Genomic DNA, 14,025 nt, shown 5'->3' with positions numbered 1-14,025 from the left:
GAGAGGAGAGAGGAGGCTCTCTGGAGGAGCTCTAACCGAGGAGAGAGGAGAGAGGAGAGAGGAGGCTCTCTGGAGGAGCTATAACCGAGGAGAGAGGAGAGAGGAGAGAGGAGGCTCTCTGGAGGAGCTCTAACCGAGGAGAGAGGATAGAGGATAGAGGAGAGAGGAGAGAGGAGGCTCTCTGGAGGAGCTCTAACCGAGGAGACACTGATGGGTCCTCCACGGCTCCTTCGTGGATGCATTTCCGGGAACAGAGATGTTTCAAAGAGTCGTGACGCACGGCCGGACTGATCTCAGCCAATCACAGCTCTGCATGCATCGCCTGGATATTATTTTATTAACTGCTTTCATCGCGACGCGATGTTTCCAGAGAGAACAGCTGTGAGGTCCGTGCAGAAAGCAGAGCAGTGTGTATAATATATATCACTCAGTGTAACAGACCTACTCTCTGTCTCTGCTTTAGTTTAGTAGATATCTACAAACACAGAGTCCAGATGTTTCTAAAACCATTTAGTGCTTCACAAAATAAAATACACAATGGCTGTAGCCTGATTTAGGAGCTGTGTGTGTGTGTGTGTGTGTGTGTGTGTGTGTGTGTGTGTGTGTGTGTGTGTGTGTGTGTGTGTGTGTGTGTGTGTGTGTGTGTGTGTGTGTGTGTGTGTGTGTGTGTGTGTGTGTGTGTGTGTGTGTGTGTGTGTGTGTGTGTGTGTGTGTGTGTGTGTGTGTGTGTGTGTGTGTGTGTGTTTGGTGTCCTCTGCTTACTTTTAATACTTGTAAATAAAACTTTTGGCCCGTAATTTATTTTCCTCATTGTAGTGACCAGAGAGGGGGGGGGGGGGATATATCCAGTCTCTGATAGTGTTACGTTATTATGCGAGTGCTCTGATTGATTCTGAAATTGTATATATTTCTATAAATATATATGTGTGTTGGTGTCCGCATCTGTAGCCTGTTATTGTCTCATGTGTCTCACTGTGAATGAATCAAAGTAAATATCTAAGTGGTCATGAACACATCTGTCCATCAGACAGAGGGCTGCTGTGCCTCCTGTCATCATTAATGGACGTCTCTTAAAAACGGAGGAGAGGAGTTCTCATTTCTCTAACCGCCTGCTGCTTCCCCTCCTGTCTCCTCGGTTCCCCTCCTCGGCTCCTCCGCTCTCATCTCCTGTGGGCAGGACTAAGTATCGAGGATAGGAGTCGAGGAGGGGAGTTAGAGAAATGAGAAAGGGCCAATAGTGTTCCTTTGTTAGCATCGTTAGTATTTTCTTCTTAAAGCCAATACAACATGAAGCTAATTCACAGGATATAGATGAGAGGAGCGCTGGAGGAGTCCCCTCCAGTCTATAGGAGCTGCTTTAATGGGTTTAGTGGGAAAAACAAAACAGAAAACATTTTCATTCGGGATAAATGCACTTTAAAGAGTTTTCGAGCTGATGAAAGGAAGATAAAAGGCAATGAAGGGTTTTTAGAAACAGAGACGAGTTTGAACTGGTTTCCTCTCCGGTACAGAAGCTCAACCATTAAAGGAGCTACTATTTAAATGCATGTTGGGCTTTATGTGCCTTTAGTCAAGGTGGAAAACAAAGAAATAAGATACTGGAATTTAGAAAAATCAGTCAAGCTTTCAGAGAGAAACTTCAATTACTGTTGATATAAATAATAATAGTCCAGATGAGAGGAAGAGGTTGAAACTCGTCCCTGCAGCGGTCAGATATAAAAGCACTTCGTCTCCGGTTGCATTGATAAGAGTTGTGTACCTCCTGTACGTCTCAAGGCATCTCATTTTACATTAAACAGTTCATTTACATACATACATATTCACACAGGAACGGAGCGAGAGAGGGTAGTTGCTATTCAAGTTGCTTATCTGGTAAACTTTAGTCACAGCTGCGTCTTTGTAAAGCGCGGTGGTGTATAAAGTAGCGGCTAACGGGTAGCGGGCTAACGGTCAGCAGACGGTAACATGGGTTCACAATAACATGTCTGTGCTTCTCCTTCAATAGTGGTCAACACACACAAAAACAACTGTACATAAAATAATGATGGTAACACCAGGTAGTGACATTATTCCAGCCTTTGTGTCTTTACAATTATAATGAGCTAATTTTCACCACAGTGCTAACAGAAAAAGACTGAACAGTTAATTGTTCGTTAGCCAACTAGCTTGCTAGGTTTGTCACTACATGGTTAACCTAGCTAGCCTGTCGACTCTAGCTTGTTAGCTACAACCACTAGCTATTCTAAAATATAAGATGAATATGCTTAAAAAGATTTATAAAGATAACATTTGATTGTGAAAAATATTATAAGCTAGCAACAATTGAAGCTGAGTCACGCTGTCATGCTAACAATAAGCAGCAGTCCTGGTATAATGATTTCAAATTAGGTTTAGTTGTAGTGAAAACAGTCAGTAGATAATAAAGTTATATATTGTAACACTGCTGCTGTAAACTGTACAATAGTTACTGCTCGTGTACAAGTTAGTTCAAAGCTAGTTAGCTAGCATAAGCCGTCCCAGTGTCTGTCTGCCTCCGTTAGCATTATTAATAAAACATAAAACACGTGTATGAAATAAAACAGGAAGTCAGCTAAAGTGTTTGCTAGCCTGTTTTGAGTTTTTTCTCCACAATGTACTAGTGTTAGCAGAAGAAGGAGAGCTCTTAGCAGGCTAGTTAATGCTAGCTAACTCATTCATAGCTGGCGAACAAGGTTTTTCATCATCCCTCAACTGTAGCTACAGCGTTGGGTACAAGAGCATTGACTCGCTAACTAGCTTTTAATTTCTAGCTCGTGTTTAAACAAACTGATGCTAACTGAGCTGATGTCTACATTTGCAAATACATACTTAAATCTGATTTCTTACAGAAAATAAACCCAGTTTTTATGTTTAAGTGCGATAGACTGGAATTAAGCCATTAATAGTGTCACCAACATTAGTTACAACTTCATCATATACGTTTTAAAGTTGCTCAGCAATACTAAGAACACATTAGTCTGAGAAAAAACATTAGTTTAGTGGATTGGTATTATATAAAAAAACATTCACATATTCAGGAAACGCGTCTCATAAAGAAAAAATAAACGTTCTGTCAAACAGAGTCTGCTTCAGCCGGAGGAATGTTTCTAATCAGCTAATCAGCCATCGTTAAATATGCAAATATATCGTTCACAGACAGTAACACATTGACTCAAGAGTTATACACAGATATCCAGTTAATGGAGAGGAAGATGTTCTTGCATAAATCTGTTAAAAGAATAGTTTCAGAAGCCATTTTGGCTCTAAAATGTGCGGGACTGTTCTTTGACTTGACTTTGTATTTCAACACTGTAGAGTTGTGTTAGCGTTAGCATCCTTGATCAAGTCCTGAATGGAACAAATGTACACAGAAGTTTCTCATGAAATTCAACAAGGACCACGAGGAAAGAAATAGAAATGAACCAGAGACGATCTTGCAGATAAACTGATGATGCACACGTCTCTATTTTTCACCAGACACTCGTCACGTTTTCAAAAGGGTTTTCGAGTCATAACATTAGGAAAGGTAGCGGTTAGCACTGTCCATGAATGTTACTAAAATAAAGATGGAAAGGTCCATTAAATCTCAACATGACATGAAGCAAACTATTCACAAGATCATTGTGTGCGTTTGGTTTAACAAAGAGAACCACAACAGAGTTCTAGTGTTAGCATGTTAGCATGTTAGCTTGTAAGCCGTTAATCACTTATTTTAGGCTGGAATGTCTCCCACAGATATCAGTGGGATAACCCTAAAGTTTAAATGATGTTCATGTTTGTAGAAATATTTATAAAATTCACGCTATTGGAGCCAAACACCGGAGCACTTTAGCTTACCAACGTTAGCATGCATGCTCAGTTAGCAAGGTTACGTGCTAACACTTAGCGAACGGCATGCTTGAACCGCTATGTGACTTTTACGCTAGATGAGTCAATGTTCTTAAAGTTTGGTGAAGAACTGGAATGTTCTTCCAGCTGGAGCTGGTTTATTTGTTCAGAAACAGCTGTGATAAATGTCTGGTGAAAACATTCAAACTAAACACAAAAGAAACATCTCAAACCGTTCAGTCTCTCTGAACACGTTAGCTTCTCTGCGCAGGGTCTTACAACTCTCCCAAACACACTTCTTTATTTAGAGAGAGTTTGCTATTTAGGATTCATTACAATTTATGATTTGGTCTTTAAAGTGTCAGAAAACGTCACAAATGAGAAGAAACTGAAGTGAGCGTTTCAGTCCGATCAGCAGCTCTAATGTTCCCCGCAGTTTGTTTAAGTATAACTCTTGTTTCAAACTCTTCGATGATGCGTCTGGAACACGTGCTGCTTCAGAGGGGAATCCAATAGAAGTCTTTTATTTTATTTTTTTATTTAACTTGATGTTTCCAGGTAGGTTTAAAGTCCCGGACGCTCCCAGCTGCTCATGAACGCAACACAACAAATCAGCTGATCATCGTTACAATAAAGACTTGAGACGGACGAGATGAAACAGAGATGATCAGCGACTGCCGTTGGTGACGTACTGGAAGGAGTCGTAGAGCTTGGTGGTGATGGACCTCATGGACCTCATGGACCTCATGGACCCGTCCACCAGAACACACACAGTCTCTCACACACACGCAGATCAGAGGTCACATGATGCCGTTGGTGACGTACTGGAAGGAGTCGTAGAGCTTGGTGGTGATGGACCTCATGGACCCGTCCACCAGCTGCTCCACCAGAACCTGCAGCTGCTCCTCCGTCAGAGACATGTGGAAACGCTCCTTCAGACCCCGGATGGTGCTGGATCCGTGGAAACACGCCAGGTGAGAGCCTGAGGAGACAGGTGAGGAGACAGGTGAGAGCCTGAGGAGACAGGTGAGAGCCTGAGGAGACAGGTGAGGAGACAGGTGAGAGCCTGAGGAGACAGGTGAGAGCCTGAGGAGACAGGTGAGGAGACAGGTGAGAGCCTGAAGAGACCGGTGAGAGCCTGAGGAGACAGGTGAAGAGACAGGTGAGACAGGTGAGAGCCTGAGGAGACAGGTGAGAGCCTGAGGAGACAGGTGAGAGCCTGAGGAGACAGGTGAGGAGTAAGGTGAGAGCCTGAGGAGACAGGTGAGAGCCTGAGGAGACAGGTGAGGAGACAGGTGGGAGCCTGAGGAGACAGGTGAAGAGACAGGTGAGAGCCTGAGGAGACAGGTGAGAGCCTGAAGAGACAGGTGAGAGCCTGAAGAGACAGGTGAGGAGACAGGTGAAGAGACAGGTGAGAGCCTGAAGAGACAGGTGAGGAGACAGGTGGGAGCCTGAGGAGACAGGTGAAGAGACAGGTGAGAGCCTGAAGAGACAGGTGAGGAGACAGGTGAGAGCCTGAAGAGACAGGTGAGAGCCTGAAGAGACAGGTGAGAGCCTGAAGAGACAGGTGAGGAGACAGGTGAAGAGACAGGTGAGAGCCTGAGGAGACAGGTGAGAGCCTGAGGAGACAGGTGAGAGCCTGAGGAGACAGGTGAGGAGACAGGTGGGAGCCTGAAGAGACAGGTGAGAGCCTGAAGAGACAGGTGAGAGCCAGGTGAGAGCCTAAGGAGACAGGTGAGAGCCTGAAGAGACAGGTGAAGAGACAGGTGAGAGCCTGAGGAGACAGGTGAAGAGACAGGTGAGAGCCAGGTGAGAGCCTAAGGAGACAGGTGAAGAGACAGGTGAGAGCCTGAGGAGACAGGTGAGGAGACAGGTGAAGAGACAGGTGAGAGACAGGTGAGACAGGTGAGAGCCTGAGGAGACAGGTGAGAGCCTGAAGAGACAGGTGAGAGCCTGAGGAGACAGGTGAGGAGACAGGTGAGAGCCTGAGGAGACAGGTGAGGAGACAGGTGAGAGCCTGAGGAGACAGGTGGGAGCCTGAGGAGACAGGTGAGAGCCTGAAGAGACAGGTGAGAGCCTAAGGAGACAGGTGAGAGCCTGAGGAGACAGGTGAAGAGACAGGTGAAGAGACAGGTGAGAGCCTGAGGAGACAGGTGAGGAGACAGGTGAAGAGACAGGTGAGAGACAGGTGAGACAGGTGAGAGCCTGAGGAGACAGGTGAGAGCCTGAGGAGACAGGTGAGAGCCTGAGGAGACAGGTGAGGAGACAGGTGAAGAGACAGGTGAGAGACAGGTGAGACAGGTGAGAGCCTGAGGAGACAGGTGAGAGCCTGAGGAGACAGGTGAAGAGACAGGTGAAGAGACAGGTGAGAGCCTGAGGAGACAGGTGAGGAGACAGGTGAAGAGACAGGTGAGAGACAGGTGAGGAGACAGGTGAAGAGACAGGTGAGACAGGTGAGAGCCTAAGGAGACAGGTGAGAGCCTGAGGAGACAGGTGGGGGACTTTTACGACACATCACTTTTCTTTAATTCAGACTATAGTGTGAATGTTTTCAGGACTTCTCCGTGTCTCATTAAGATAAAGTCTGATATCTTTGTAAACGTGTTTATTGAGCACTGGGACTCGTTACCCTGCTGCATGATCTCCACGATCTGCAGAACCTTCTCCATGTGTTTGCGAGCCGCGATGAGACCCTGCAGCATCAGCATCTTGTAGTAGATGAACATGTCTCCGTCCAGACCCCCCATCACCTGAAACACATGTCAGTCACTTCAACAAATCAAGACGTGGAATTCAGCGGGAACTCAGAGATCCAGTTCTCTCTCATCACGTGCTCAGCAGCTACAGTCCTCCTCCAACAGAGCAACATGAATCTAAAGGTGACAGCAGATACCTATCCTGAGAGTGAGTTGAACATGTGTTCGTTCTCTGGGCTGAATGTTAACATCACCGAATCTACACATCCGTCACATCCGCTAATCTGACTATATTGTAATTGATCATAATGTATAAATGAAAGCATTACTTTAGCAGAACAACCTGAAGGTGTTTTCATACATATCATTGCATTCATTTGATAACAGTTAAGAAGTGCAATGTTTTGAGATGTGCAATTCAATCGAAATAAAATGGAAATAGTGCCAGAAGAGTCTGGATAACAGCAAAATGCAAACAGATGAAACTCACGTCCACAAACTCCGAAGTGAGTTTGAAGGCGGACGTTTCGAAGCCGAGGTTTCGAGGCGAGCTGGAGAGGATGAAGCCGAAGTCGATGTGGATGATGTGACCTTCAGAGTCCAGGAGGATGTTCCCGTTGTGTCTGAAGAGAGACAACATACAGCGCCGTTAGCTTAGCATCAAGAGGTGTCCTCCAAAGGGACCAGTAAGGTTTCTGAGGGGTCACTAGAAGGAGAGCATGATGGGAGTTTTGGGGAATTGTGTAATTTCAGACTTACTGACATCTACTTAATTTCTCTAGAACGTTACAGACTTCCCCCCCCCCTCACCTGTCTTTAACCTGCAGCAGGTAGCCCCACCCATCACCTGTCTTTGACCTGCAGCAGGTAGCCCCACCCCTCACCTGTCTTTGACCTGCAGCAGGTAGCCCCACCCCTCACCTGTCTTTGACCTGCAGCAGGTAGCCCCGCCCCCTCACCTGTCTTTGACCTGCAGCAGGTAGCCCCGCCCCCTCACCTGTCTTTGACCTGCAGCAGGTAGCCCCACCCCTCACCTGTCTTTGACCTGCAGCAGGTAGCCCCACCCCTCACCTGTCTTTGACCTGCAGCAGGTAGCCCCACCCATCACCTGTCTTTGACCTGCAGCAGGTAGCCCCACCCCTCACCTGTCTTTGACCTGCAGCAGGTAGCCCCACCCCTCACCTGTCTTTGACCTGCAGCAGGTAGCCCCACCCATCACCTGTCTTTGACCTGCAGCAGGTAGCCCCGCCCCCTCACCTGTCTTTGACCTGCAGCAGGTAGCCCCGCCCCCTCACCTGTCTTTGACCTGCAGCAGGTAGCCCCACCCCTCACCTGTCTTTGACCTGCAGCAGGTAGCCCCACCCATCACCTGTCTTTGACCTGCAGCAGGTAGCCCCACCCCTCACCTGTCTTTGACCTGCAGCAGGTAGCCCCGCCCCCTCACCTGTCTTTGACCTGCAGCAGGTAGCCCCGCCCCCTCACCTGTCTTTGACCTGCAGCAGGTAGCCCCACCCCTCACCTGTCTTTGACCTGCAGCAGGTAGCCCCACCCCTCACCTGTCTTTGACCTGCAGCAGGTAGCCCCACCCATCACCTGTCTTTGACCTGCAGCAGGTAGCCCCACCCCTCACCTGTCTTTGACCTGCAGCAGGTAGCCCCACCCCTCACCTGTCTTTGACCTGCAGCAGGTAGCCCCACCCATCACCTGTCTTTGACCTGCAGCAGGTAGCCCCGCCCCCTCACCTGTCTTTGACCTGCAGCAGGTAGCCCCGCCCCCTCACCTGTCTTTGACCTGCAGCAGGTAGCCCCGCCCCCTCACCTGTCTTTGACCTGCAGCAGGTAGCCCCACCCCTCACCTGTCTTTGACCTGCAGCAGGTAGCCCCGCCCCCTCACCTGTCTTTGACCTGCAGCAGGTAGCCCCACCCCTCACCTGTCTTTAACCTGCAGCAGGTAGCCCCACCCCTCACCTGTCTTTGACCTGCAGCAGGTAGTCCCACCCATCACCTGTCTTTGACCTGCAGCAGGTAGCCCCGCCCCCTCACCTGTCTTTGACCTGCAGCAGGTAGCCCCGCCCCCTCACCTGTCTTTGACCTGCAGCAGGTAGCCCCGCCCCCTCACCTGTCTTTGACCTGCAGCAGGTAGCCCCACCCCTCACCTGTCTTTGACTTGCAGCAGATAGCCCCGCCCCCTCACCTGTCTTTGACCTGCAGCAGGTAGCCCCGCCCCCTCACCTGTCTTTGACCTGCAGCAGGTAGCCCCACCCCTCACCTGTCTTTGACCTGCAGCAGGTAGCCCCGCCCCCTCACCTGTCTTTGACCTGCAGCAGGTAGCCCCGCCCCCTCACCTGTCTTTGACCTGCAGCAGGTAGCCCCACCCCTCACCTGTCTTTGACCTGCAGCAGGTAGCCCCGCCCCCTCACCTGTCTTTGACCTGCAGCAGGTAGCCCCACCCATCACCTGTCTTTGACCTGCAGCAGGTAGCCCCGCCCCCTCACCTGTCTTTGACCTGCAGCAGGTAGCCCCACCCCTCACCTGTCTTTGACCTGCAGCAGGTAGCCCCGCCCCCTCACCTGTCTTTGACCTGCAGCAGGTAGCCCCACCCCTCACCTGTCTTTGACCTGCAGCAGGTAGCCCCACCCCTCACCTGTCTTTGACCTGCAGCAGGTAGCCCCACCCCTCACCTGTCTTTGACCTGCAGCAGGTAGCCCCGCCCCCTCACCTGTCTTTGACCTGCAGCAGGTAGCAGATCAGTGAATATCCGGCGACGCTCTGGACGAAGTTCCTCTGAGCCGACAGGAACTCTTCAGTCGTGAAGCTGCCGTGTTCCTGCAGGAAGTAATCCATCAGGGACAGCTGGCTCTGCTTACGCACCTGAGGGGGGGGGGGGGGGAGGGTTGACAGGTGAGGGGGGGACAGGTGAGGGGGGGAAACAGTCATAAACTGTCTCAGCATGAAATGTCTGTCATTGTTTTGTGTGTCTTCATTTATGAAATGACTGAAGAAGTAGAAAGCAGCATGAGAGGAAAACAAAGGACCTCAAGCAGTATTTGCAGTATGTGTGTATCATCACCTGGTGCTTTAGAGTATATGCAGTATGTGTGTATCATCACCTGGTGCTTTAGAGTATATGCAGTATGTGTGTATCATCACCTGGTGCTTTAGAGTATATGCAGTATGTGTGTATCATCACCTGGTGCTTTAGAGTATATGCAGTATATGCAGTATGTGTGTATCATCACCTGGTGCTTTAGAGTATATGCAGTATATGCAGTATGTGTGTATCATCACCTGGTGCTTTAGAGTATATGCAGTATGTGTGTATCATCACCTGGTGCTTTAGAGTATATGCAGTATGTGTGTATCATCACCTGGTGCTTTAGAGTATATGCAGTATGTGTGTATCATCACCTGGTGCTTTAGAGTATATGCAGTATGTGTGTATCATCACCTGGTGCTTTAGAGTATATGCAGTATGTGTGTATCATCACCTGGTGCTTTAGAGTATATGCAGTATGTGTGTATCATCACCTGGTGCTTTAGAGTATATGCAGTATGTGTGTATCATCACCTGGTGCTTTAGAGTATATGCAGTATGTGTGTATCATCACCTGGTGCTTTAGAGTATATGCAGTATGTGTGTATCATCACCTGGTGCTTTAGAGTATATGCAGTATGTGTGTATCATCACCTGGTGCTTTAGAGTATATGCAGTATGTGTGTATCATCACCTGGTGCTTTAGAGTATATGCAGTATGTGTGTATCATCACCTGGTGCTTTAGAGTATATGCAGTATGTGTGTATCATCACCTGGTGCTTTAGAGTATATGCAGTATGTGTGTATCATCACCTGGTGCAGGGACACGGCGTTGAGCACCGGTTCGATCATGCCGCTGTCTGATGACATCACCATGATCTTATAGGGTTTGATCCAGAGAGGAACCCTCTCCTGCTGCCAGATGCTCTGCATGCACATTAGTGAACATATTAAGAAACTGATAACAGTACTACAATTAATAATATCATATATAATAATAGTATTGATCCAGGTGTGTTTACCTGCAGCTGCCGCAGCACCTGATAGGCCAGCAGCTCCTGCCTCAGGTCGTCTCCACACTTCACGATCACTGAGAGCAGCCTCCAGTTCAGCAGGTGACCGTAGGGAGAGCCCTCCCTGATCCGACTACACACACACACACACACACACACACACACACACACACACACACACACACACACACACACACACACACACACACACACACACACACACACACACACACACACACACACACACACACACACACACACACACACACACACACACACACACACACACACACACACACACACACACACACTTTAGAGGTCACTTATCATTGTAGGTCTCAGATATATATAAAAACATGTCTATGAGGTGTTTTGGTCCAGATACCAAACAGATCATTCATGCCTCATATCTAGGGTTGGGAACCGAAACTCAGTTCCAGATGAGAACCGATAAGAAAGTACCGGGTACCGGGTACCCATACAAAATATACAATTTTGGTTCTGCTTAACGGTTCCTCAACGCGGTAGACCCTGTATTCCACCGGGTCCGTCTGCGCCGCGGTGACCCGGTGGAATACAGGGTAAGGGCTGGCCATCTGTGTGTTCTGGAGAATCACAGACCGGCCGGTCCTCAGCGGGCCGCTGACGGCCGGCTCGTTATGCTGACGGTCGGCACCGCCCTTCATTTTTTAAAACGGCATCATGTAAGTTGCGCCGACAGTTTCCCCGCAGCGAGGCTCCCCCCGCCCTCCCGGAGACAGTTCACGAGCTCAGGCACTTCATAGCACCAAAGATGGATCGCGGTAAGCGCTCTGAAGTGAGGCTCCACTACACTAAGAGAGACAAGGCACAGTGTAATGCCTGTTCATAGCCAGTTCAAATAAAGCACAGCTATTGTGCAACACATTTGTCTTGCATGTATATTTTTTTATTTGTGAAAATGTCAGTTAAAGCTTAAAAGAATAAAAATATTTTTGTTAACTAAACGTTTGACCTCTTTCTTTTACAATTTTGGAATCCAAACGGGGAATCGATAAGAATTTCAAACGATTCCCATCCCTACTCATATCCCTCTATTTCACTTCCTGTTCCAAAAGTATTGATTCTGGGTATGAACAGGTCTCTCTTGAGTATGAGACCCCTGTCTCTCACCTGTATAAATAAAGGCTAAAATAAATAAATAAGAGGGGGCGGAGCTTATGCCGGCTCATGCAGGGACCTGGTCTAAAATCACACACACACACACACACACACACACACACACACACACACACACACACACACACACACACACACACACACACACACACACACACACACACACACACACACACACACACACACACACACACACACACACACACACACACACACACACACACACACACACACACACACACACACACACACACACACACACACACACACACACACACACACACACACACACACACACACACACACACACACACACACACCGTCTCACCTCACTTTCTCCTCCCAGGGTTCCTTCAGGGCGACGGCAGATGGATCCTCAGGATCTCTTCGGAACGAAGTGGGCGTCTGGGCAAGGTTCTCCGAGAGGCGCCGCCTGAGAACAGGAGAACCAATGAGAACACTTTATTTGAAATGTTATTCTTCATGTCTCTTCTACATCAACATGTGTCCCCTCTTCTTCATGTCTCTTCTACATCAAAATGTGTCCCCTCTTCTTCATGTCTCTCCTACATCAACATGTGTCCCCTCTTCTTCATGTCTCTCCTACATCAACATGTGTCCCCTCTTCTTCATGTCTCTTCTACATCAACATGTGTCTCCTCTTCTTCATGTCTCTTCTACATCAACATGTGTCCCCTCTTCTTCATGTCTCTTCTACATCAACATGTGTCCCCTCTTCTCCATGTCTCTTCTACATCAACATGTGTCCCCTCTCCTTCATGTCTCTTCTACATCAACATGTGTCCCCTCTGCTTCATGTCTCTTCTACATCAACATGTGTCCCCTCTTCTTCATGTCTCTTCTACATCAAAATGTGTCCCCTCTTCTTCATGTCTCTCCTACATCAACATGTGTCCCCTCTTCTTCATGTCTCTCCTACATCAACATGTGTCCCCTCTTCTTCATGTCTCTTCTACATCAACATGTGTCTCCTCTTCTTCATGTCTCTTCTACATCAACATGTGTCCCCTCTTCTCCATGTCTCTTCTACATCAACATGTGTCCCCTCTCCTTCATGTCTCTTCTACATCAACATGTGTCCCCTCTGCTTCATGTCTCTTCTACATCAACATGTGTCCCCTCTTCTTCATGTCTCTTCTACATCAACATGTGTCCCCTCTTCTTGATGTCTCTTCTACATCAACATGTGTCCCCTCTTCTTGATGTCTCTTCTACATCAACATGTGTCCCCTCTTCTTCATGTCTCTTCTACATCAACATGTGTCCCCTCTTCTCCATGTCTCTTCTACATCAACATGTGTCCCCTCTTCTTCATGTCTCTTCTACATCAACATGTGTCCCCTCTGTGGAAAGAGACTCTGAAAGTTTCAGGAACAAAGATTCTCTCTCTTTTTGATCCATTTCTATAAAAACCTGTCTGAAAATGAGCTGATCAGATTTTGGCCACTTGATGATGTCATAACGATGTTTTGTCTTGTGTAACCATTAGCCAATCAGCAACCAAGGTAACCCCCCCCCCCCCCCCCCTTATCACCTGAATCTCCTCCTAGGGCACCATTAGGCGCGTTCACACCGGAGTACTTTTCCCGTTTGGTTCTGTTAGTGCCTGGAATTTTGCTTTCACACCAAAAAGAGAACTTAGTTCATGAGAACTTTTACCCCCATTTTTAGTGCCTGGAAACACTAAGTACGGCAAAGTACTTGGTGTGAATGCGGCTATAGAGAACCGGCAGGTAAACATCCCACAACAGGAAGTGACATCAGAGGACGCTGAGGTTGATCCTTATAGAGAACCGCAGTGACGTGTCCTACAACCCGGAAGTCAACTCCTTCCGGTTCCTTCCACAAAAACGCAATGCAATTTCTCCATAGGATTTTGGAAAATAGCTTGAAATCAGGTCTGTGGTTGAAACACATTCAAGAGACGGATCACCTTTTGTTCAGCCGGATAATCTCCACATGTCTTCCCTACTTTTATAATTTTCTAATCATAAATCTAGTCGCCAGAAGCAAAATGCTAACGTTATGCTATAAAGGAACTACAGCAGGGTCGTTGCTTCAACTTCACGCCAACTTCAGATCCATATTCAAACACACAGATTGTAGATGGAACGAGTTGAAGCGTTTCTTTGAACAGTCTGCAGGAGGCAGGGACTTGCTCTCAAGCAGAACAGAAACTAACTTAGAGGAGTGTTTACGTGTTCGGCGTAATGACGTACAACGACCTCCACGACTTCTGTAGTCCTATTCAGCCACT

At 47.8% G+C, this 14,025-nt stretch overlaps 1 protein-coding gene across 2 annotated transcripts in view; it reads right to left on the bottom strand.

Annotated features, from left to right (window-relative positions):
* Positions 1 to 1,308: 1,308 nt before the first annotated feature.
* The window catches only part of LOC307027709 (phosphatidylinositol 4-kinase beta-like), a 59,087-nt gene continuing 46,370 nt past the window's right edge, over positions 1,309 to 14,025 (bottom strand). For both annotated transcript variants that reach the window (XM_079695999.1, XM_079696000.1), the window contains 7 exons: positions 12,076 to 12,180; positions 10,599 to 10,722; positions 10,390 to 10,503; positions 9,261 to 9,412; positions 7,033 to 7,165; positions 6,476 to 6,596; positions 1,309 to 4,828 (listed from right to left, as the gene is read on the bottom strand). In XM_079695999.1, coding sequence (XP_079552125.1) covers positions 4,647 to 4,828; positions 6,476 to 6,596; positions 7,033 to 7,165; positions 9,261 to 9,412; positions 10,390 to 10,503; positions 10,599 to 10,722; positions 12,076 to 12,180 — 931 coding nt within the window. In that variant the 3' untranslated portion in view covers positions 1,309 to 4,646. The remainder of the gene's footprint in view (positions 4,829 to 6,475; positions 6,597 to 7,032; positions 7,166 to 9,260; positions 9,413 to 10,389; positions 10,504 to 10,598; positions 10,723 to 12,075; positions 12,181 to 14,025) is intronic.

This window comes from Notothenia rossii (assembly GCF_949606895.1).
Source record: "Notothenia rossii genome assembly, contig: scaffold_243, whole genome shotgun sequence".
Lineage (NCBI taxonomy): Eukaryota > Metazoa > Chordata > Actinopteri > Perciformes > Nototheniidae > Notothenia > Notothenia rossii.
Note: the sequence above shows the minus strand (reverse complement) of the source record. Positions and strands in the feature narration are given on the sequence as shown.